The sequence below is a fragment of the Thalassophryne amazonica genome, chromosome 7, assembly GCF_902500255.1.
Source record: "Thalassophryne amazonica chromosome 7, fThaAma1.1, whole genome shotgun sequence".
Classification (NCBI taxonomy): Eukaryota; Metazoa; Chordata; class Actinopteri; order Batrachoidiformes; family Batrachoididae; genus Thalassophryne; species Thalassophryne amazonica.
Genome location: NC_047109.1, coordinates 108,884,515 through 108,910,188, shown reverse-complemented (window position 1 = coordinate 108,910,188; position 25,674 = coordinate 108,884,515). Strand labels below are relative to the sequence as shown.

The following is a 25,674-nucleotide window of genomic DNA, read 5'->3' as shown; positions in this document are numbered from 1 at the left end:
TATCAAGATGTAACAGTTCTTTTTCTCCTCAACAAGACAATGAAGAAAATTGATGTTTTGGGATAATTGCTATCCAGAGATTAGTAGCCAAGGCATTATTTGTCCACTATTCAAAGAACGTAGGCGACAATTCTGTGCCTTGAAATGAATTGTCATTCGATTCCCGTAACAGCAGCAAGACCATAAGAAATTAAATACTTCACAATTCACTGTACAACAGAAATGTAAAAAATGTACAGCTATCAAATTTAAAGATATCTCCTCTACTATTTCTGGATTTAGCAGTATGACAAAAACAAAGACTCTCAGGAGGTGTACAGTCTGACCTTAGCTTTGGGGTTGAAGATCAGTCCTTTGTGGAGAGCATAAGCTACCCTTTTTACCAGCTCTTTCCTGATGCCATCCTCCAGAAGCTGCTTAGGATCCACCTGAAGCATGGCAACAATGGTAACAGCTCAACAGAATGATAAATGTGCTTTAAATACATGCTGGAAAGCAAGTAACAGACTAATGATGTACAGCTTTGACAAAGTGTTTGAATGTCAAGACAAGTCCTTTATCACATCATCTACCTTAATAATTCCAACCAGAGTGGTCTTCATCATTAGGATGCCCTCAGTAAAGATGGAGATGTCGTGAGTGAGTTTAGCCACCTATAAATAAATTAAAGATAAGGCACAAAAAAAAAAAACACATTTTCACGAGTCTTGTAAACACGGTGCTCAGTTATTATAGAGAATCAGTATAAACTGTTCTGGACAGAAAAGAAGAGATTCATGTCAGCAGTGGTTGTCTGTGACACACAAAGTCAGCTGTCAAATGTTCTGATCTCTACCATGAGGATTGTGTTGTTGCCTTCTTCTGCTTGTTGGATTATTTGCAACATTACTCAAAATTAAGTACATTTATTGAGTGCACTAATCTACAAACGAACACTGAAGTAAAAGATTTGACCTGGATTAGGTTTATGCTGTACTACTTTTTTTCCTGGTTATAGTGTGAATGATCAAATATCTGTCTATCATACATCAATTTTAACTTCAAATCTTTGGGTTCTTGTTGGATCAGTCTGAATTTCTACCATGGAACATAATCACATGGGGCCACAAACATTTGGAGCTGTAATTTTGAATTTTTATCTATAATTTACACAGGAAGTGGGAATAGTGGAAATTAAATCTAAATTTCAAATCGCTACTCCTCCAATGATTCCTACTGATTCCTCCAGGATTCCTACTGGATCAGAAAAATAGGCTTGTAGGGCCACAAACCAAGAGGAAACATTCAAAATTTGGTCAAAACTTCATATTGCTGTTCCTCCATTGGTTCTTATTCAATCAGTCTGATTTATTTATTTATTTATGTAAAATAGGTCTATAATGCTACAAACTAAAAGTAAGAATTTTGAATTTACAGCCATATTCACCAGTCAGCAGAACTTGATAAACTGAGCCAAAAATACAAAATGTTACTTCTCCTATGGTTCCTTGTAGGATTCCTACTAGAACCATCTGAGTTTTATAACATGCAAAATAGGCCTGTAGGGTCACAGACAGACCTGGAATTTCAAATGTGTTAATTTGAGCAGGAAGAGGAAATATCAGAAATCCAGTCAAACTGTTAAATTGTCCACCAATGGTTCTTATGGGACCCCTCTGATTTTTTTTTTTTTTTTAACCATGCAAAATAGGCCCATAAGGTCTTAAGTGAATTAGAAATGTTTTTTCCATCCCCATTTTCCACAGAAAGTATAACTTGATGAATTCAGCCAAAATTGCAAAATGCTACTCCACCAACAGTTTTCACTGGGGTTGGTTTGGTTCATAACCAGACATAAACATAAAACCCCATTTATCCTTTTGAGCAGTCAAAGAAGAACATGGTGCATTACTATATATTGTACAGGCATTTACAAAGATCACCGGTAGCTTTTTATTAAACTGAACAAAAGAGATAAAAAAAAAAATCAAATAAAAAAAATCTGAAATTGAAATTCAACCTAAATGTTAAAAGGCTATCACTCTATAAATCACATTTCCTTTTTAGACTTTCATGGAATTTCATGGCTGACAAATTCCAAATCTACATTTTGATTTCATTTTCAATATCAAGAAGCAAATTTTCTCTGCGAGAATAATGTATTTATCTGCATCAATTGTTGCACATTAATTATGATTGTAAAATTCCAAAATAATATTTTACTTATAACTGAAATACATGACTATATGAAACCTAATAACTCAGCCGCATCTCTTGCAGCAACTGTAATTTGATATACTGCACTAATCTCTGAAAATCTGTATCTTTAGTTTTGCAACATTATGAAATCAAATCTAACACCAGACAGTTGCTTTACTTCATAGCGAGCCCCCAGCTGGGAGTAGTCCTTCAGTTTGTCCTTGTCCAGCCGTGTGGGCACCTCCATGATGTCGTGGATCTGCAGCTTGATGATCTTGGCCAGAGAGGTGAACATGCTCTCTGGGATGATTTGCAGCACCTACAAAACAGGATGATGAAATTCTAAAAAAAAATGAGCACAGACATCAGTCATCACTTGACAGATTTTAAGATGGAAAAGTCAAGGTTCATCTCCCAAAGCAGATGCTACACAGCGTTCTGGATGAAGAATCTGGTGTGCAGCCAGCAAGAACAAATTCTCTAAAGGGACACAGCATGTGGCAGCTGACAGCAGAAGGTAACAGCATCTTAAAGTTCACATCCACAAAGCAGCTCTTTCGGGGATCGATGTGCTCCACAGATGGCTGCGGAAACATTAATTACGGCTGCAGCTGTTGCAGTGACTGGAAATCATTTGCAGCATGCAGAGCTCATTTGTTAATGTTGGAAACTAGGCTGAAAATGTGCCTGGGCACTGTGGGAAGTTTCAGAAAGTCTGATTTATCAGCTGCAAACATGGAAAAATGAAAGAGACTTTTCAATGTACCTTCCTGACGTAAGACACCAGCTCCCCAGAGTAGAACTGTGAGACACTCAGCAGGTCAGCGCTGTTGGCCTGGTTGATACGCAGCAACGGAAGATCCAAAGCAGATGCCAGCTGGTCACATATTAAAAAAAAAATGAACATGAGTTTACCATCACAGGTTTTAATTCTTGAAAGCAACGCTCTCAGAGCTCAGCATGCGCACGTGTTTATATGCGTGTGGGGCTCAAGTGGTCCTCACTTTGAGAAAAGTTGCTCTCAGTTTGGTTACCATGGATGGGTTGACTCGGATGCTTTCTTGCATAATTGATGTGAAACTGGACAAAACAGAAAACAATGTTAATCATGAGTCAGTAAGTCATAAGATACATATGATAATTAACTTAACGGTGTTCTCCTTTGGCTTCATTTGTATATAAATATCAATAAGTACCTGTCAATTATCTGCCATGCATATGACAGATCTCCAACTATCTGCATAGTGATGAGGACTTCTTCTTTGATGTTGATGGTGCGGATCATTTGATGAAGGAACTTCCTGGTGTCCTGCAGAAACTGACACACCTGCAGGTTTGACTCCAGCTGGTGGAACTCCTGCACCTGAAGACAAAGACAGAACATTTTATATACATATGTACCTGCACAGAATACACACAGAGCTACATTCTAATGCCTGTCCAGGGATTATGTGAAATCAAGAGCAGGTCTGGTCTGGAAGGATGTCCTAGTGCTGCACATCACTGCATCCCTATGAAATCTCCCTAGGTCCTGGTTGGCAACCACCCAAGCAGACAATCCATCTATCCCCACCTCCAGAAAGTAACCATGTGTCTGCTGCAGCCAGGTGATATGTGGGCATCACCTTGGCCTTTTCCTCAATGCTGGGTTCCTCAGCACTGAGGCACCTGCATGCTGGATGATGCAGAGAAGTGTGCCACATGGTCATAGATTCATAGCAGATGTTCCCTTACAATATAAAGTGTATGCCTCATCTGACCTAGTCTTCCTTGACTTTACTGGGCTATGAATTGCTGGATCCTAGTTTCAGCATGCAGTGTTGCACCATTGGACTTTGGATTCAAAAAACAGTTGTGTCATGAAGATACCAATCATGTTGTCAATGAAAGACACTGCAGACACCTAAATATATAGGTATATAGGAGTGCCTAGTATGTCAACTCTGTCCACAGACGTGTAGCCTTCCTAATAATTCAGTTATCAGTAAGTTCCACAGAGTACCTTTGCTTTGGTTTCCCAGATTTAATGTTTGACTTCTTCCCAGTCTGGCTAATACTGAAGAAAATGTTAGCTGATTTTGACTTTGCAGAAGATGATGTAATGTTTTTGTAATCAATGCTTGCCTGTTTGCAGCACTTGAAAAGCTTGGTAAAGTGTCAGAGAGTCTAAATTTGCGAATTGTTCTGGATCAAAATTAAATCCAGGCTTTCAATTACTTTCTGGATGCAGATCTCAGAAGCATATGCGTGTGTTTGTGGCAAAAGTATTGAACATGTGAGAAAGATGAATGTATCTCAGTAGTGACAGTCATGTGTCAGAAACCTTGGACTTTCAGACTGAGAGTCATTTGGGAAAAACCTATAGAGTCATGACGTTGCTGGACACAGGTGTTTAGTCATGCCAATCCTCTCTGTACTGTGAGGAAATGTTAACTACTTTATTTTTGCCCTATGGCGCGCTTCTCTGAGCCTGCTCTAACACACAGATGCCTCAAAACCCCCAGCAACTGGGAAAGGCCAAGAGGACACCCATGTTTCACCTGGCTGCAGCACGCAGGAAATTTTATGAGGTGGAGATGACCAGCTGTCTTCTTGGGTGGTTGGTGATCAGGACCCAGGGTGGTTCCATTGTGTGATGATGCCACAATGTGTGGCACCAACACATGCTCCCAGACCTGACATGATGTCATGAGACTGAACCCACGCTATCCCATGACAGCTGATCAACACTGTCAGTTCACTGTAATGTTAAAATGGAAAGTCAGGATGAGTCTTCATTCTGACACTCACCTCAACGAGTGCCTGGATGAGCTGGACAGTCTTCCTACCAGCTGCTGTCGAGTCCTCATAGTTCAATGACTCAATCTGTTTGGAGATTTCTCTAAACCAGGCCTGTAGGTTCTCTGTGAAAAGTGTTTGGAAACACTTGGTATGACTGATGTCATGTTAATCCACCTCTCTTCATACGCTTTATTTTTCCTGCGAGTCCACATTTTTAACTTAGCACAAACATTCTGTGACATCCATGTGTGACACCAGCATTAACACACCATTCTTCTCCACCCTGGTGAGGGGTTTGACCCCAGAGAAGACTTCAGCTAGCTCTGTCATTCTCTCCGATCCCTCTGTCTTGTAGCTCTCCCATTTGATCTGCTTCTCTGACAGCATCTGCTTGAACATCTGTTTGAGGGACAACACAGACGTTGAATCAGGGAGGAAGGATTAGTCAGATGAAATTTGTAATGACAGCATTAAATATGTGTCCTTTCTAATGATAGACTGAGCAGCCAGATGTTGCTTCACGAGATGCTATTAAACAGATCAGACACATCGAACATAGACCACAGTCGGCTGCAACAACACAGAAATCATTATCAACTTTGTTGTTCAACTGGAGTAAATGGCTGCAACTCCTGCACTCGCAAAAACATTTTTCAGTTATTAATTAAAGACTCGTACCTCTTTGAATGTGAACTCAAACTGAGCCGTATCGAGTAGCAGCTGGAACAAGATCTTTGGGTTGAATCTGGAGTCGTTTAACACCTGATCCTTATCTGACGCAGCCGTTTGTTGTTTGGGTCATAAGCTAAAAGACAGAAGATGAAACCATTTGAATACACAACAACTAATAAGTTATGCTAAAACAGTCATTTTCCTTAACACATCCTGAAAAAGCCAAATAAATAATGAATTTGGAAGTCACAACTACAGTTAGGGGTCATTCATTATTTTCAAGTTAGTACAAAAAGTACAATGAAGATGGAGTCAGTCATAATGTACATCATTTAAAGTGCAAAATGATGATTTGTTCATTCATTCATGTGTGTCCGGTTTTTACATTTTATACATTGCAACTGAACATCTGGAGATAAGTTTTTAAAGGTATTCCTACTCATGCCAAATGTTCATGTATTTTACGTAATGACGTTTTACTGAAGTGAAATATAAAATTAATAGAATTATGATTGGATGGATTCAAATATTAATTATCACAATAATTATTATTGTTATCTCCCCCTCTAGCTGCCACTTTATCGTGGTGGGGGAGTCTGCGTACCCGGATGATCCTAGGAGCTATGTTGTCAGGGGCTTTGTGCCCCTTGTAGGGTCTCCCAAGGCAAACAGGTCCTAGGTGACGGGTCAGACTAAGGGCAGTTCAGAAGCTCCCATGACCAGAAAAAAATCAAGGACCGAGACGTTGCCCGGTATGGCGGAGCCGGGGCCCCACCCCGGAGCCAGGCCCAGGGTTGGGGCTTGCGTGCGAACACCTGGTGGTCGGGCCTTAGCCCATGGGTCCCGGCCAGGCTCAGCCCGAAAGAGCAACGTGGGCCCGCCCTCCTGTGGGTTCACCACCTCCGGAGGGGGCCATGGGGGTCGGGTGCAGAGAGGACCGGGTGGCGGTCGAGGGTGGGTGGCCCGGGGGCCCGGTCCGTGCTCACAGCCTCTGGCTGTTGGGACGTGGAATGTCACCTCACTGGGGGGGAAGGAGCCTGAGCTTGTGCAGGAGGTTGAGAGATACCGACTAGAGGGAGTCGGGCTCACCTCCATGCACAGCTTGGGCTCTGATACCCAACTCCTGGAGAGGGGCTGGACGCTCCATTTTTCTGGCGTTGCCCACGGGGAGAGGCGGAGAGCTGGGGTCGCATTGCTTATTGCTCCCCAGCTCAGTCGCCATGTGTTGGAGTTCACTCCGGTGAATGAGAGGGTCGCATCCCTACACCTTTGGCTTGGGGACAGGTCTCTCACTGTTGTCTCAGCCTACGGGCCGAGTGGCAGTGCAGAGTACCCGACCTTCTTGGAGTCCCTGGAAGGGGTACTGGATAGTGCTCCGACTGGGGACTCCATTGTTCTCCTGGGGGATTTTCAACCCCCCCGTGGGCTGCGACAGTGAGACCTGGAGGGGGTGATCAGGAAGAACGGCCTCCCCCGATCTGAACCCGAGTGGTGTTCAGTTGTTAGACTTCTGTGCTAGTCACAGTTTGTCCATCACGAACACCATGTTCGAGCACAAGGGTGTCCATAAGTGCACGTGGCACCAGGACACCCTGAACTGGAGGTCGATGATCGACTTTGTAGTCGTATCATCTGACCTTCTGCCACGTGTCTCGGACACTCAAGTGAAGAGAGGGGCTGAGCTGTTGACCGATCACCACCTGGTGGTGAGTTGGATCCGCTGGGAGGGGAGGAAGCCAGTCAGACCTGGCAGGCCCAAACGTATCGTGAGGGTCTGCTGGGAACGACTGGCGGAACCCTCTTGTCATCGAGGTCTTCAACTCCAACCTCCGGGAGAGCTTCTCTCCCAGATCCCGGGGGAGGTTGGAGACATGTCTGAGTCTGAGTGGACCATGTTCTCCACCTCCATTGTCGATGCGGCCGCTCGCAGCTGTGGTCGCAAGGTCTCTGATGCCTGCTGCGGCAGCAATCCCAGAACCTGGTGGTGGACGCTGGAAGTAAGGGATGCTGTCAAGCTGAAGAAGGAGTCCTACTTGTCTTTGTTGGTAGGTGGGACCGCGGAGGCAGCTGACAGGTACCGGCAGGCCAAGCGTGCCGCAGCCCGTGCGGTCGTTACAGGCAAAAACTCGGGTCTGGGAGGAGTTCGGGGAGGCCATGGAGGAGGACTATTGGTCGGCCTCAAAGAAATTCTGGCAAACCGTCCGACGCCCTCAGAGGTGAAGCAGCTCTCCACCAGCACTGTCTACGGTGCGGGTGGGGAGCTGTTGACCCTGACTGGGGATGTTGTCAGGCGGGTGGAAGGATACTTTGAGGATCTCCTCAATCCCATCGTCACATCTTCCGAAGAGGGAAGCAGAGACTGGGGACTCAGAGGCAGACTCATCCACTACCCAGGCCGAAGTCACCGAGGTGGTTAGAAAGCTCCTCGGTGGCAAGGATCCTGGGGTGGATGAAATCCGTCCTGAGTACCTTAAATCGCTGGATGTTGTGGGACTGTCTTGGCTGACATGCCTCTGCAACATCGCATGGCGGTTGGGGACAGTGCCTCTGGATTGGCAGACCGGGGTGATGGTCCCTCTGTTTAAGAAGGGGGGACCGGAGGGTGTGTTCCAACTACAGGGGGATCACACTCCTCAGCCTCCCCGTGGTAAGGTCTATTCCAGAGTACTGGAGAGGAGAATTCGACCGATAGTCAAACCTCAGATTCAGAAGGAGCAGTGTAGATTTCGTCCTGGTCGCAGCACACTGGACCTGCTCTACACGCTCCATCGGGTGCTCGAGGGTTCATGGGAGTTCGCCCAACCAGTCCACATGTGCTTTGTGGATCTGGAGAAGGCGTTTGACCATGTCCCTCAGGGCACCCTGTGGGGGGTGCTCCGGGAGTACAGGGTCCGGGGTCCTTTGCTAAGGGCTATCCGGTCCCTGTACGACCGCAGCAGGAGCTTGGTTCGCATTGCCGGTAGTACGTCAACCTGTTTCCAGTGCACGTTGGCCTCCACCAGGGTTGCCCTTTGTCACCGGTTCTGTTCATTGTCTTTATGGACAGACATTTCTAGGCGCAGCCAGGGTGTAGAGGGGGTCTGGTTTGGGAACCACAGAATCTCGTCTCTGCTGTTGTGGACGATGTGGTTCTGTTGGCTTCGTCAAATCAGGACCTTCAGCGTGCACTGGGGCAGTTTGCAGCCAAGTGTGAAGCGTCCGGGATGAAAATCAGCACCTCCAAATCCGAGGCCCTGGTTCTCAACCGGAAAAGGTTGCCTTTGCCCTCTCAGGTCGGTGGAGTGTCCTTGCCTCAAGTGGAGGAGTTTTAAGTATCTCGGGGTCTTGTTCACGATGTGAGGGACGGATGGAGCGTGAGATCGACAGACGGATCGGTGCAGCATCTGCAGTGATGCGGTCGCTGTATCGGACCGTCGTGGTGAAGAGAGAGCTGAGGTAGGGGCGCAAGCTCTCGATTTACCGATCGATCTATGTCCCGATCTTCACCTATGTTATGAGATTTGCTCATGACCGAAAGAATGAGATCGGAGTACAAGCGGCCGAGATGAGTTTCCTCTGCAGGGTGGCTATGCGTTCACCTTAGAGATAGGGTGAGGAGTCGGAAGTCGAGCGCTGCTCCTCCACATCGAAAGGAGCCAGTTGAGGTGGCTCGGGCATCTTTTTCGGATGCCCCCTGGACGCCTCGTGGAGAGGTGTTCTGGGCATGTCCATCGGGAGGGAGGCCCCGGGGAAGACCCAGGACACACTGGAGGGACGAAATCCCTCGGCTGGCTGGGAACGCCTTGGGGTTCCCCGAGGAGCTGGGGGAGGTGTGTGTGATCGGAAGTATGGGCGGCTTTGCTTGAGGCTGCTGCCCCCACGACCCGACTCCAGATAAAGCGGAAGAAAATGGATGGAGGATATTATAATTATACAATATTATTGTATGATAATATTATATGTTCCAAAGTTTTCATTTATCCATTAGCATGTTTATTAGTTAATCCGTGTTAGAATGTGACAGCTTTATGACATGCCATACATGGTTCGCTCAGCAGGGCCGGTCATAAGGGAATTATTCCCAAATAAGCAGTCACTGTTTTTTTTTTACCCTTATCTGTGATGAACTTGTGCGATGTTGAACTTGCGTCATTTGAACAAACCTTGATGCTGCCGTTTATGAAGTGCAGTTTCTGATCAGTTATATTATCATTGGTACAGTTATACTTGTTAGCATGTGTTACAACACCTTTTATAATTTCACAGTATGGGTATAGACTTTTAGAATTTTTTTTTTTTCATTTCCTTTTTACATTATTTTCCCATTTTATATTTCAAAAGTATTGAGGTTTTTTACTGACATAGTGTGGAATGTTTCTGGCTTTGAGCCGGAAAAGGGGGGAATATGTCAGGATTTGGATTCCTGATTAAGCTGCTCTCCTTCACAAGGACAGAGTGAATGACGACAGTTAGTAACGCCACATAGTAGATAGTGTGTCTCTAGTCACATAGAGCAAGGCCCTAGTGCTATACTATAAAAATCAGAGCACGTTATCAGCTCATGTCTTCATTTCTGTCCACCTGGGGTGCTCACTCCCATGGCTGAATAACTGTGGACCCGCTTGATGCCCTATTTTCTGTCTCTTGCTGTATTTAAAATACAACATAATTGCTTGAATTCGGTCTGGAAAAAGTGTATGCCACCTGGATTTCACATGGCAACATACTCAATTGAGTAGATTGAGTAGTAGGTAAATTATACAGTATTTTTTGTCTTTCTGGTGCCCTGATTGTTTTTTTCTCTGTTTAAGGTGCAGCTCCATCCAGAGATGGGAGTGTGTTTGTGCTGGTGACCCTCCTGTAGGTGTTTGGAGTCAAACTTGCAGGAGTAGTTGAGCTCATTGGCAATCTGCTGTCTGAGAATCTGCATCTGGCCGACCTATGACAAACACACACACACACACACAACAACGTTAGTGAGAAGTCCAACTTGGACTGGGTTTCAAAGCCCACACTTAGTCTTCTGTTGGATCCATACCTTCATGATGGCCTCCAGGTAGTGCCCCAGATCTTCTGGGTTTTGGTCACAACACTGGTGTACACTTTGTTTGCATTAGCTAATACAGGGGGAACCACATGTATTTTACTCAATGGACAGAATTATTTTGTGCAGTAAATGTGATTTTTTTTTTTTTTTTTTTTGCACAGTGAATACTTACCCACAATGCCCTGGATTGGATGGACAGCAGCCAGCAAACCTTTGAAGACATCTACCACCGCTTTGTCTTTTAGGATGTTCTTCTGAAGCAGCATGAGGAAGTTCTGATGATGAAAGAATTTGGCTCAAGTATCTCATTTGGCTAAATTTAAAGAAATTAAATATGTCACAATTAAATTTAAGTTTTTTTTACCGTTATGTATGACTTGCAGCTCAGAAAATGAGCATCAATCTTGAATCATTTCAGGCATTAATATGTGATAACACAGTTCTGATTGTAGCTTGTCTCAATCTGTATTACTGTATTTCTGCATAATAATCACTTTTATTTAATTCTGTATTTTTTGGGGGGGGGGGGGGGGGGGGGTTGCTGCACCTGTAACTTACATGTTGATCTGAACAGACTTACATGGGAAAAAAATGCATCATCATCTATGGCCACAAGATGGCACCATCTACATGCATCACAAGTTGATCCTACTGATCTGAAAGAGGTACTGTGATTTCACACTCCTGAATCAAAAGTAGCGTAATGCGTTAAGCTGAATGCAATCTGCTGTGTGGAAAAAGTTCTGAATGAGGTGTACGTACATGGTGGGTTCTTACAGAACAAGTGAATTAATAAGTCGTACTTTCAAACTGAAAGATCATGGTCTTGATAAAGAGGGAAAATAAGCTTCATACTACTTGGCACTCCACTCGTGCCACTTTGTGGGACATACACAAGATCAACAAGGAGAACAGACAGGCTAAAGTAAGGCTAACTATAATGTTTTTAAAAATGTATAGGAGTTTTAAAATGTTTCATTGTATTTAGTGAGGTGAGCATGCACACGTTTAGCTCTAAATAGATGCTTCAGTCTGTTCCGTGATGACAAGGAGCAGTTTTCTTAAGTTCTTTGTCTCATACTATAACATTAATTAGTCCGTTAGCTTGTTTGTCTTATAAATAAATAAACCAATGCGCCAGTGTCTTTGCTTCTTGTTGCATGATATATAAACATGAGCAACTCTGAGCAACCAAAAAGTAGGAATTTATAAATTCCACAGCGCACGCACGCACGCACGCACGCACGCACACACACACACACACACACACACCACACCACACACACACACACAGAGTTCTTGTAGCTTTCTTTCATACCCTGCTAGATTTAAGTTTTTGCTGACTTATTAACCTGTAGCTCTTTGACAATCATGAAGCAGAGCAGACGGTCCAGGACCGTTGAGGCCAAAGGTGCCCAGAGTGTTCTTGATCTCAGAAAACAGCATGTTGTTGGTCACCTCCTGATGATTCTTCAGGTCGTACCAGGTGTTCATCTGGTCGATGTAGCTTGTTACCCTGAAGATGTTCAAAAGAACCAACGTTTGTCAGAAAGCTAATAGAAGAGACATGATTTGGTCAATACAACGATAACAAGCTACAATACTGTTACATACAAAAACACTACGGCTAATTCGTGCTCTAGTGTGACGGGGGGTCACACTAGAGCACGAATGCCGTACGAATCACACAAATTAAAAACACAACAAAAAGTCGAGATGCATTATTCGTACGAGACAGACAATTAAGGAAATTCAAACGGCAGTCGTACAGCTGTGTACAAATGTTCGATTACCCAGAATGTGGTTCAAAGCAGGCTCAAGTGATTTGTGCAGGTCGCATGCGGCACAGCACGAAAAATGAAACATGCCAACATAACAAAATAAAAGGAAGGCTGAAAATAATGAACCCAGGAGAAACCCCACATTGCCGGCAGTATGCAGCAAGCATACGCTGGAAGCTCGCTCTCTCGTCCTCTGTCAGTCCCTCTCTGGGAATCAGCTGTTTGGGGGGGTGTCGCAGGCGATCACTGTGCTCTGCTGTGTGTGTCACTCCCTCACTCTCTTTCTCACAATTTCAGTTTCCATTTTCTATTACAATGGAGCTTTACTGACATGGGAAATATATGTTTACATTGTCACAGCAAGTGAGCAATAACTGAAATTGAGCAATTAATAAACAACCTCTCTCTCTCTCTCTCTCTCCCTCTCTCTCTCGTGCGGCTCTGACACACACAGACTCCCTGATGCAGCACCTGTTATCGCGGCATAATGTCCAGGATGAGAATGTACTCACACATCCATTGTCAGTCCACCTCATGTGTCAGACAATTCATCTGTATTATCATGTCATCATGGCTGTCAGACCCCGTCCACACAGCCGCAGTGTGCAACAGCGCGTCACAGAGACGTGCAGATTCGCTGTGACACACGTTGTATTCCATGTGATTGCGCAATGTTCACGTCTCATGCACATGCACTACATGTGAACGTGACTGCATGCCACAGACTTTGCACATCACAATATTTCCTTTGTGCACAAACACGATGCGGGGGGGGGTCTGGCTCGTGCCGACGTGATCAGGCTGCTCTGAATACTGGTGGGTTGCCATTTCGGATGCCAGTTTGAATGCCATTTGAGCTAGCAGTCGCACAGCAGTACGACCGCCGTATGAATATTCCACAGTTCGACGGCAGTCTGACAGTAGTATGCATGCTCTCTACATTTGTGCTGGCCTGCCAATTTGGTGTATTTTCCCAAGCGCCACATGAATGCTGTCCAAGAAATTCGAATGCAGCACGACTTGCACAACTGTCGAATGTTAATTCGTACAGCATTCACGCAATTCATGCTGCAGGTCGAATTGCACAAATGACGTCTGAATGTCCATTCTTACAGCAGTACGACTGATTCCACCGCAGTTCGGATGTTTTCCAGCACGAGCGACACACGACTGTGCCGACTGCTGTTGGAATGCTGTATGAGGCGTTCAAGTACAGTATGAATAAGGCACAATTTGTGCTCTCATGTGATGGGGGTGTAAGAGCTTCACTCCTCTAGGAAAAAAAAAAAAAAATCCTTTTTCTTACCAACCGACCAACGAACAAATGTCAACAGAAAACGTAACATTAGTAAAAATCACTACATATAATCAAGTTTTGATTTCACTACAATGTAATTACACATTTTACTTTCAACAATTAACTGTATAATCCCAAGTTTTTTATAATGCTATAATACTACAGTTATACTGACAGTACTGTTAGACGACACTGTGAGCAAACTGACTTGGGATCAGTGATCCGAAGGATCTCTCTGCAAAGCCGACCAATGAAAGTGGCAGATTCATCTACTGCAGGGAACTTTGGGATGGGGATGTGAGTTGACTGGTAAACACTCTCCCAGTCCTGAATCTGGTTAGAAAGAAGGAAAAACTAATCAGTCAGTAGCTGTTAACTGACAAAGAAGCACAATCCAAACATTTAGAATACTGGAAGTAATGAGAAAGAACCTTGGTCCTGAGGAAGCTGTTACACTCCTGTTCGACGTTGTAATTGACAATTCTTGATACTTCCTCCTGCCAGATTTTAAGGCCATAAATGCTGACGTAGTCCTGGATGTACTCAAAAGACCTGTAGAAAACCGTCCATGGTGGCTCCCATGTCCTTCAACTTTGGCATGAGCTCACTCGACTAAGAGAGTGAAAGATCAGTCTTGTTTAATTCTAGCTGAATTCATACTATTACAAGAACATGTGCCTGTTCATAACATCTTATATAATGAAAACATAATGAACAAGAGTACTCTGAGAGCACAATATGCCCCACCAGCAAATGCTGCTTTGGTACAAGTGGTTGCTACATTCTAATAATATTTCCAGAACTTCTACTGAATTTCACAAAATTCATCCTAATATGTGATAGCTGATTTCAGAATGCAGGCACCAACTCATGAAACTGGCAGTGTCTAGATTTGTTCATCAAGGACTATAATTCTGCCAAAATGTGTCAATCTTGTACAATATTACAATATGTGTATTATCAACCCGTAATAAAGATTTCTACCAAGTTACATGAAATTCTATCTGAAGGAGTTGATTTCAGAATGCAAGCATCCAAGCATGAAACTGATGGAGTCTAGCTTTGTTAATCAAGGTCCATAACTCTGGTAAAACAACCCAACTCAAATGATATTAAAATATGTGTACTACCAATTTATAACAAGGACTTGTACCAAGTTTCAAGAAATTCCTCCCAAAAATGTGAGAGGAGTTGATTTCAGAATGCTTCTACCCTTTTTTAGACAGACGAACGGGCGGGCGACAGACAGAAATCGTCACGACATACAAGTAATCCCCCTTTGATCCTTCAGCCAGCAGGGGATAAAAATGGTATTCTATGGGTAAATCTCTCAATTAGTAAACTCATAGTTTTTAAAAAATAATAGTCTATTTCACTCATGGAAACATTATAACCCATAAATACATTATCAAGATGTAACAGTTCTTTTTCTCCTCAACAAGACAATGAAGAAAATTGATGTTTTGGGATAATTGCTATCCAGAGATTAGTAGCCAAGGCATTATTTGTCCACTATTCAAAGAACGTAGGCGACAATTCTGTGCCTTGAAATGAATTGTCATTCGATTCCCGTAACAGCAGCAAGACCATAAGAAATTAATACTTCACAATTCACTGTACAACAGAAATGTAAAAAATGTACAGCTATCAAATTTAAAGATATCTCCTCTACTATTTCTGGATTTAGCAGTATGACAAAAACAAAGACTCTCAGGAGGTGTACAGTCTGACCTTAGCTTTGGGGTTGAAGATCAGTCCTTTGTGGAGAGCATAAGCTACCCTTTTTACCAGCTCTTTCCTGATGCCATCCTCCAGAAGCTGCTTAGGATCCACCTGAAGCATGGCAACAATGGTAACAGCTCAACAGAATGATAAATGTGCTTTAAATACATGCTGGAAAGCAAGTAACAGACTAATGATGTACAGCTTTGACAAAGTGTTTGAATGTCAAGACAAGTCCTTTATCACATCATCTACCTTAATAATTCCAACCAGAGTGGTCTTCATCATTAGGATGCCCTCAGTAAAGATGGAGATGTCGTGAGTGAGTTTAGCCACCTATAAATAAATTAAAGATAAGGCACAAAAAAAAAAAAACACATTTTCACGAGTCTTGTAAACACGGTGCTCAGTTATTATAGAGAATCAGTATAAACTGTTCTGGACAGAAAAGAAGAGATTCATGTCAGCAGTGGTTGTCTGTGACACACAAAGTCAGCTGTCAAATGTTCTGATCTCTACCATGAGGATTGTGTTGTTGCCTTCTTCTGCTTGTTGGATTATTTGCAACATTACTCAAAATTAAGTACATTTATTGAGTGCACTAATCTACAAACGAACACTGAAGTAAAAGATTTGACCTGGATTAGGTTTATGCTGTACTACTTTTTTTCCTGGTTATAGTGTGAATGATCAAATATCTGTCTATCATACATCAATTTTAACTTCAAATCTTTGGGTTCTTGTTGGATCAGTCTGAATTTCTACCATGGAACATAATCACATGGGGCCACAAACATTTGGAGCTGTAATTTTGAATTTTTATCTATAATTTACACAGGAAGTGGGAATAGTGGAAATTAAATCTAAATTTCAAATCGCTACTCCTCCAATGATTCCTACTGATTCCTCCAGGATTCCTACTGGATCAGAAAAATAGGCTTGTAGGGCCACAAACCAAGAGGAAACATTCAAAATTTGGTCAAAACTTCATATTGCTGTTCCTCCATTGGTTCTTATTCAATCAGTCTGATTTATTTATTTATTTATGTAAAATAGGCCTATAATGCTACAAACTAAAAGTAAGAATTTTGAATTTACAGCCATATTCACCAGTCAGCAGAACTTGATAAACTGAGCCAAAAATACAAAATGTTACTTCTCCTATGGTTCCTTGTAGGATTCCTACTAGAACCGTCTGAGTTTTATAACATGCAAAATAGGCCTGTAGGGTCACAGACAGACCTGGAATTTCAAATGTGTTAATTTGAGCAGGAAGAGGAAATATCAGAAATCCAGTCAAACTGTTAAATTGTCCACCAATGGTTCTTATGGGACCCCTCTGATTTTTTTTTTTTTTTTAACCATGCAAAATAGGCCCATAAGGTCTTAAGTGAATTAGAAATGTTTTTTCCATCCCCATTTTCCACAGAAAGTATAACTTGATGAATTCAGCCAAATTGCAAAATGCTACTCCACCAACAGTTTTCACTGGGGTTGGTTTGGTTCATAACCAGACATAAACATAAAACCCCATTTATCCTTTTGAGCAGTCAAAGAAGAACATGGTGCATTACTATATATTGTACAGGCATTTACAAAGATCACCGGTAGCTTTTTATTAAACTGAACAAAAGAGATAAAAAAAAAAAATCAAATAAAAAAAATCTGAAATTGAAATTCAACCTAAATGTTAAAAGGCTATCACTCTATAAATCACATTTCCTTTTTAGACTTTCATGGAATTTCATGGCTGACAAATTCCAAATCTACATTTTGATTTCATTTTCAATATCAAGAAGCAAATTTTCTCTGCGAGAATAATGTATTTATCTGCATCAATTGTTGCACATTAATTATGATTGTAAAATTCCAAAATAATATTTTACTTATAACTGAAATACATGACTATATGAAACCTAATAACTCAGCCGCATCTCTTGCAGCAACTGTAATTTGATATACTGCACTAATCTCTGAAAATCTGTATCTTTAGTTTTGCAACATTATGAAATCAAATCTAACACCAGACAGTTGCTTTACTTCATAGCGAGCCCCCAGCTGGGAGTAGTCCTTCAGTTTGTCCTTGTCCAGCCGTGTGGGCACCTCCATGATGTCGTGGATCTGCAGCTTGATGATCTTGGCCAGAGAGGTGAACATGCTCTCTGGGATGATTTGCAGCACCTACAAACAGGATGATGAAATTCTAAAAAAAAATGAGCACAGACATCAGTCATCACTTGACAGATTTTAAGATGGAAAAGTCAAGGTTCATCTCCCAAAGCAGATGCTACACAGCGTTCTGGATGAAGAATCTGGTGTGCAGCCAGCAAGAACAAATTCTCTAAAGGGACACAGCATGTGGCAGCTGACAGCAGAAGGTAACAGCATCTTAAGTTCACATCCACAAAGCAGCTCTTTCGGGGATCGATGTGCTCCACAGATGGCTGCGGAAACATTAATTACGGCTGCAGCTGTTGCAGTGACTGGAAATCATTTGCAGCATGCAGAGCTCATTTGTTAATGTTGGAAACTAGGCTGAAAATGTGCCTGGGCACTGTGGGAAGTTTCAGAAAGTCTGATTTATCAGCTGCAAACATGGAAAAATGAAAGAGACTTTTCAATGTACCTTCCTGACGTAAGACACCAGCTCCCCAGAGTAGAACTGTGAGACACTCAGCAGGTCAGCGCTGTTGGCCTGGTTGATACGCAGCAACGGAAGATCCAAAGCAGATGCCAGCTGGTCACATATTTAAAAAAAAAATGAACATGAGTTTACCATCACAGGTTTTAATTCTTGAAAGCAACGCTCTCAGAGCTCAGCATGCGCACGTGTTTATATGCGTGTGGGGCTCAAGTGGTCCTCACTTTGAGAAAAGTTGCTCTCAGTTTGGTTACCATGGATGGGTTGACTCGGATGCTTTCTTGCATAATTGATGTGAAACTGGACAAAACAGAAAAGAATGTTAATCATGAGTCAGTAAGTCATAAGATACATATGATAATTAACTTAACGGTGTTCTCCTTTGGCTTCATTTGTATATAAATATCAATAAGTACCTGTCAATTATCTGCCATGCATATGACAGATCTCCAACTATCTGCATAGTGATGAGGACTTCTTCTTTGATGTTGATGGTGCGGATCATTTGATGAAGGAACTTCCTGGTGTCCTGCAGAAACTGACACACCTGCAGGTTTGACTCCAGCTGGTGGAACTCCTGCACCTGAAGACAAAGACAGAACATTTTATATACATATGTACCTGCACAGAATACACACAGAGCTACATTCTAATGCCTGTCCAGGGATTATGTGAAATCAAGAGCAGGTCTGGTCTGGAAGGATGTCCTAGTGCTGCACATCACTGCATCCCTATGAAATCTCCCTAGGTCCTGGTTGGCAACCACCCAAGCAGACAATCCATCTATCCCCACCTCCAGAAAGTAACCATGTGTCTGCTGCAGCCAGGTGATATGTGGGCATCACCTTGGCCTTTTCCTCAATGCTGGGTTCCTCAGCACTGAGGCACCTGCATGCTGGATGATGCAGAGAAGTGTGCCACATGGTCATAGATTCATAGCAGATGTTCCCTTACAATATAAAGTGTATGCCTCATCTGACCTAGTCTTCCTTGACTTTACTGGGCTATGAATTGCTGGATCCTAGTTTCAGCATGCAGTGTTGCACCATTGGACTTTGGATTCAAAAAACAGTTGTGTCATGAAAGATACCAATCATGTTGTCAATGAAAGACACTGCAGACACCTAAATATATAGGTATATAGGAGTGCCTAGTATGTCAACTCTGTCCACAGACGTGTAGCCTTCCTAATAATTCAGTTATCAGTAAGTTCCACAGAGTACCTTTGCTTTGGTTTCCCAGATTTAATGTTTGACTTCTTCCCAGTCTGGCTAATACTGAAGAAAATGTTAGCTGATTTTGACTTTGCAGAAGATGATGTAATGTTTTTGTAATCAATGCTTGCCTGTTTGCAGCACTTGAAAAGCTTGGTAAAGTGTCAGAGAGTCTAAATTTGCGAATTGTTCTGGATCAAAATTAAATCCAGGCTTTCAATTACTTTCTGGATGCAGATCTCAGAAGCATATGCGTGTGTTTGTGGCAAAAGTATTGAACATGTGAGAAAGATGAATGTATCTCAGTAGTGACAGTCATGTGTCAGAAACCTTGGACTTTCAGACTGAGAGTCATTTGGGAAAAACCTATAGAGTCATGACGTTGCTGGACACAGGTGTTTAGTCATGCCAATCCTCTCTGTACTGTGAGGAAATGTTAACTACTTTATTTTTGCCCTATGGCGCGCTTCTCTGAGCCTGCTCTAACACACAGATGCCTCAAAACCCCCAGCAACTGGGAAAGGCCAAGAGGACACCCATGTTTCACCTGGCTGCAGCACGCAGGAAATTTTATGAGGTGGAGATGACCAGCTGTCTTCTTGGGTGGTTGGTGATCAGGACCCAGGGTGGTTCCATTGTGTGATGATGCCACAATGTGTGGCACCAACACATGCTCCCAGACCTGACATGATGTCATGAGACTGAACCCACGCTATCCCATGACAGCTGATCAACACTGTCAGTTCACTGTAATGTTAAAATGGAAAGTCAGGATGAGTCTTCATTCTGACACTCACCTCAACGAGTGCCTGGATGAGCTGGACAGTCTTCCTACCAGCTGCTGTCGAGTCCTCATAGTTCAATGACTCAATCTGTTTGGAGATTTCTCTAAACCAGGCCTGTAGGTTCTCTGTGAAAAGTGTTTGGAAACACTTGGTATGACTGATGTCATGTTAATCCACCTCTCTTCATACGCTTTATTTTTCCTGCGAGTCCACATTTTTAACTTAGCACAAACATTCTGTGACATCCATGTGTGACACCAGCATTAACACACCATTCTTCTCCACCCTGGTGAGGGGTTTGACCCCAGAGAAGACTTCAGCTAGCTCTGTCATTCTCTCCGATCCCTCTGTCTTGTAGCTCTCCCATTTGATCTGCTTCTCTGACAGCATCTGCTTGAACATCTGTTTGAGGGACAACACAGACGTTGAATCAGGGAGGAAGGATTAGTCAGATGAAATTTGTAATGACAGCATTAAATATGTGTCCTTTCTAATGATAGACTGAGCAGCCAGATGTTGCTTCACGAGATGCTATTAAACAGATCAGACACATCGAACATAGACCACAGTCGGCTGCAACAACACAGAAATCATTTATCAACTTTGTTGTTCAACTGGAGTAAATGGCTGCAACTCCTGCACTCGCAAAAACATTTTTCAGTTATTAATTAAAGACTCGTACCTCTTTGAATGTGAACTCAAACTGAGCCGTATCGAGTAGCAGCTGGAACAAGATCTTTGGGTTGAATCTGGAGTCGTTTAACACCTGATCCTTTATCTGACGCAGCCGTTTGTTGTTTGGGTCATAAGCTAAAAGACAGAAGATGAACCATTTGAATACACAACAACTAATAAGTTATGCTAAAAACAGTCATTTTCCTTAACACATCCTGAAAAAGCCAAATAAATAAATGAATTTGGAAGTCACAACTACAGTTAGGGGTCATTCATTATTTTCAAGTTAGTACAAAAAGTACAATGAAGATGGAGTCAGTCATAATGTACATCATTTAAAAGTGCAAAAATGATGATTTGTTCATTCATTCATGTGTGTCCGGTTTTTACATTTTATACATTGCAACTGAACATCTGGAGATAAGTTTTTAAAGGTATTCCTACTCATGCCAAATGTTCATGTATTTTACGTAATGACGTTTTACTGAAGTGAAATATAAAATTAATAGAATTATGATTGGATGGATTCAAATATTAATTATCACAATAATTATTATTGTTATCTCCCCCTCTAGCTGCCACTTTATCGTGGTGGGGGAGTCTGCGTACCCGGATGATCCTAGGAGCTATGTTGTCAGGGGCTTTGTGCCCCTTGTAGGGTCTCCCAAGGCAAACAGGTCCTAGGTGACGGGTCAGACTAAGGGCAGTTCAGAAGCTCCCATGACCAGAAAAAAATCAAGGACCGAGACGTTGCCCGGTATGGCGGAGCCGGGGCCCCACCCCGGAGCCAGGCCCAGGGTTGGGGCTTGCGTGCGAACACCTGGTGGTCGGGCCTTAGCCCATGGGTCCCGGCCAGGCTCAGCCCGAAAGAGCAACGTGGGCCCGCCCTCCTGTGGGTTCACCACCTCCGGAGGGGGCCATGGGGGTCGGGTGCAGAGAGGACCGGGTGGCGGTCGAGGGTGGGTGGCCCGGGGGCCCGGTCCGTGCTCACAGCCTCTGGCTGTTGGGACGTGGAATGTCACCTCACTGGGGGGGAAGGAGCCTGAGCTTGTGCAGGAGGTTGAGAGATACCGACTAGAGGGAGTCGGGCTCACCTCCATGCACAGCTTGGGCTCTGATACCCAACTCCTGGAGAGGGGCTGGACGCTCCATTTTTCTGGCGTTGCCCACGGGGAGAGGCGGAGAGCTGGGGTCGCATTGCTTATTGCTCCCCAGCTCAGTCGCCATGTGTTGGAGTTCACTCCGGTGAATGAGAGGGTCGCATCCCTACACCTTTGGCTTGGGGACAGGTCTCTCACTGTTGTCTCAGCCTACGGGCCGAGTGGCAGTGCAGAGTACCCGACCTTCTTGGAGTCCCTGGAAGGGGTACTGGATAGTGCTCCGACTGGGGACTCCATTGTTCTCCTGGGGGATTTCAACCCCCCCGTGGGCTGCGACAGTGAGACCTGGAGGGGGTGATCAGGAAGAACGGCCTCCCCGATCTGAACCCGAGTGGTGTTCAGTTGTTAGACTTCTGTGCTAGTCACAGTTTGTCCATCACGAACACCATGTTCGAGCACAAGGGTGTCCATAAGTGCACGTGGCACCAGGACACCCTGAACTGGAGGTCGATGATCGACTTTGTAGTCGTATCATCTGACCTTCTGCCACGTGTCTCGGACACTCAAGTGAAGAGAGGGGCTGAGCTGTTGACCGATCACCACCTGGTGGTGAGTTGGATCCGCTGGGAGGGGAGGAAGCCAGTCAGACCTGGCAGGCCCAAACGTATCGTGAGGGTCTGCTGGGAACGACTGGCGGAACCCTCTGTCATCGAGGTCTTCAACTCCAACCTCCGGGAGAGCTTCTCCCAGATCCCGGGGGAGGTTGGAGACATGTCTGAGTCTGAGTGGACCATGTTCTCCACCTCCATTGTCGATGCGGCCGCTCGCAGCTGTGGTCGCAAGGTCTCTGATGCCTGCTGCGGCAGCAATCCCAGAACCTGGTGGTGGACGCTGGAAGTAAGGGATGCTGTCAAGCTGAAGAAGGAGTCCTACTTGTCTTTGTTGGTAGGTGGGACCGCGGAGGCAGCTGACAGGTACCGGCAGGCCAAGCGTGCCGCAGCCCGTGCGGTCGTACAGGCAAAAACTCGGGTCTGGGAGGAGTTCGGGGAGGCCATGGAGGAGGACTATTGGTCGGCCTCAAAGAAATTCTGGCAAACCGTCCGACGCCTCAGAAGGTGGAAGCAGCTCTCCACCAGCACTGTCTACGGTGCGGGTGGGGAGCTGTTGACCCTGACTGGGGATGTTGTCAGGCGGTGGAAGGAATACTTTGAGGATCTCCTCAATCCCATCGTCACATCTTCCGAAGAGGAAGCAGAGACTGGGGACTCAGAGGCAGACTCATCCACTACCCAGGCCGAAGTCACCGAGGTGGTTAGAAAGCTCCTCGGTGGCAAGGATCCTGGGGTGGATGAAATCCGTCCTGAGTACCTTAAATCGCTGGATGTTGTGGGACTGTCTTGGCTGACATGCCTCTGCAACATCGCATGGCGGTTGGGGACAGTGCCTCTGGATTGGCAGACCGGGGTGATGGTCCCTCTGTTTAAGAAGGGGGACCGGAGGGTGTGTTCCAACTACAGGGGGATCACACTCCTCAGCCTCCCCGGTAAGGTCTATTCCAGAGTACTGGAGAGGAGAATTCGACCGATAGTCAAACCTCAGATTCAGAAGGAGCAGTGTAGATTTCGTCCTGGTCGCAGCACACTGGACCTGCTCTACACGCTCCATCGGGTGCTCGAGGGTTCATGGGAGTTCGCCCAACCAGTCCACATGTGCTTTGTGGATCTGGAGAAGGCGTTTGACCATGTCCCTCAGGGCACCCTGTGGGGGGTGCTCCGGGAGTACAGGGTCCGGGGTCCTTTGCTAAGGGCTATCCGGTCCCTGTACGACCGCAGCAGGAGCTTGGTTCGCATTGCCGGTAGTACGTCAAACCTGTTTCCAGTGCACGTTGGCCTCCACCAGGGTTGCCCTTTGTCACCGGTTCTGTTCATTGTCTTTATGGACAGAATTTCTAGGCGCAGCCAGGGTGTAGAGGGGGTCTGGTTTGGGAACCACAGAATCTCGTCTCTGCTGTTTGTGGACGATGTGGTTCTGTTGGCTTCGTCAAATCAGGACCTTCAGCGTGCACTGGGGCAGTTTGCAGCCAAGTGTGAAGCGTCCGGGATGAAAATCAGCACCTCCAAATCCGAGGCCATGGTTCTCAACCGGAAAAAGGTGCTTTGCCCTCTTCAGGTCGGTGGAGTGTCCTTGCCTCAAGTGGAGGAGTTTAAGTATCTCGGGGTCTTGTTCACGAGTGAGGGACGGATGGAGCGTGAGATCGACAGACGGATCGGTGCAGCATCTGCAGTGATGCGGTCGCTGTATCGGACCGTCGTGGTGAAGAGAGAGCTGAGTAGGGGCGCAAAGCTCTCGATTTACCGATCGATCTATGTCCCGATCTTCACCTATGGTTATGAGATTTGGCTCATGACCGAAAGAATGAGATCGCGAGTACAAGCGGCCGAGATGAGTTTCCTCTGCAGGGTGGCTAGGCGCTCCCTTAGAGATAGGGTGAGGAGCTCGGAGTCGAGCCGCTGCTCCTCCACATCGAAAGGAGCCAGTTGAGGTGGCTCGGGCATCTTTTTCGGATGCCCCCTGGACGCCTCGCTGGAGAGGTGTTCTGGGCATGTCCCATCGGGAGGAGGCCCCGGGGAAGACCCAGGACACACTGGAGGGACGACATCCCTCGGCTGGCTTGGGAACGCCTTGGGGTTCCCCCGGAGGAGCTGGGGGAGGTGTGTGTGGATCGGAAGGTCTGGGCGGCTTTGCTTGAGCTGCTGCCCCCACGACCCGACTCCAGATAAAGCGGAAGAAAATGGATGGATGGATATTATAATTATACAATATTATTGTATGATAATATTATTATGTTCCAAAGTTTTCATTTATCCATTAGCATGTTTTATTAGTTAATCCGTGTTTAGAATGTGACAGCTTTATGACATGCCATACATGGTCGCTCAGCAGGGACGGTCATAAGGGAATTATTCCCAAATAAGCAGTCACTGTTTTTTTTTTACCCTTATATGTGATGAACTTGTGCGATGTTGAACTTGCGTAATTTGAACAAACCTTGATGCTGCCGTTTATGAAGTGCAGTTTCTGATCAGTTATATTATCATTGGTACAGTTATACTTTGTTAGCATGTGTTACAACACCTTTTATAATTTCACAGTATGGGTATAGACTTTTAGAATTTTTTTTTTTTCATTTCCTTTTTACATTTATTTTCCCATTTTTATATTTCAAAAGTATTGAGGTTTTTTACATGACATAGTGTGGAATGTTTCTGGCTTTGAGCCGGAAAAGGGGGGAATATGTCAGGATTTGGATTCCTGATTAAGCTGCTCTCCTTCACAAGGACAGAGTGAATGACGACAGTTAGTAACGCCACATAGTAGATAGTGTGTCTCTAGTCACATAGAGCAAGGCCCTAGTGTATATACTATAAAAATCAGAGCACGTTATCAGCTCATGTCTTCATTCTGTCCACCTGGGGGTGCTCACATCCCATGGCTGAATAAACTGTGGACCCGCTTGACTGCCCTATTTTCTGTCTCTTGCTGTATTTAAAATACAACATAATTGCTTGAATTCTGGTCTGGAAAAAGTGTATGCCCCCTGGATTTCACATGGCAACATACTCAATTGAGTAGATTGAGTAGTAGGTAAATTATACAGTATTTTTTGTCTTTCTGGTGCCTGATTGTTTTTTTCTCTGTTTAAGGTGCAGCTCCATCCAGAGATGGGAGTTGTGTTTGTGCTGGTGACCCTCCTGTCCTGTGCACCAACAGCAATTCTTGTATATTCGTCCGTGAATTGTTC

General features: G+C 44.5%; 1 protein-coding gene across 1 annotated transcript in view; it reads right to left on the bottom strand.

The window, feature by feature from the left end:
* The window catches only part of washc5 (WASH complex subunit 5), a 45,150-nt gene that overhangs the window by 9,069 nt on the left and 10,407 nt on the right, over positions 1-25,674 (bottom strand). The window contains exons 10-18 of the mRNA XM_034175298.1: positions 20,780-20,907; positions 20,370-20,499; positions 20,110-20,222; positions 18,515-18,681; positions 18,323-18,398; positions 18,084-18,194; positions 17,498-17,638; positions 15,713-15,793; positions 15,467-15,568 (exon numbers count right to left, since the gene is read on the bottom strand). Coding sequence (XP_034031189.1) covers positions 15,467-15,568; positions 15,713-15,793; positions 17,498-17,638; positions 18,084-18,194; positions 18,323-18,398; positions 18,515-18,681; positions 20,110-20,222; positions 20,370-20,499; positions 20,780-20,907 — 1,049 coding nt within the window. The remainder of the gene's footprint in view (positions 1-15,466; positions 15,569-15,712; positions 15,794-17,497; positions 17,639-18,083; positions 18,195-18,322; positions 18,399-18,514; positions 18,682-20,109; positions 20,223-20,369; positions 20,500-20,779; positions 20,908-25,674) is intronic.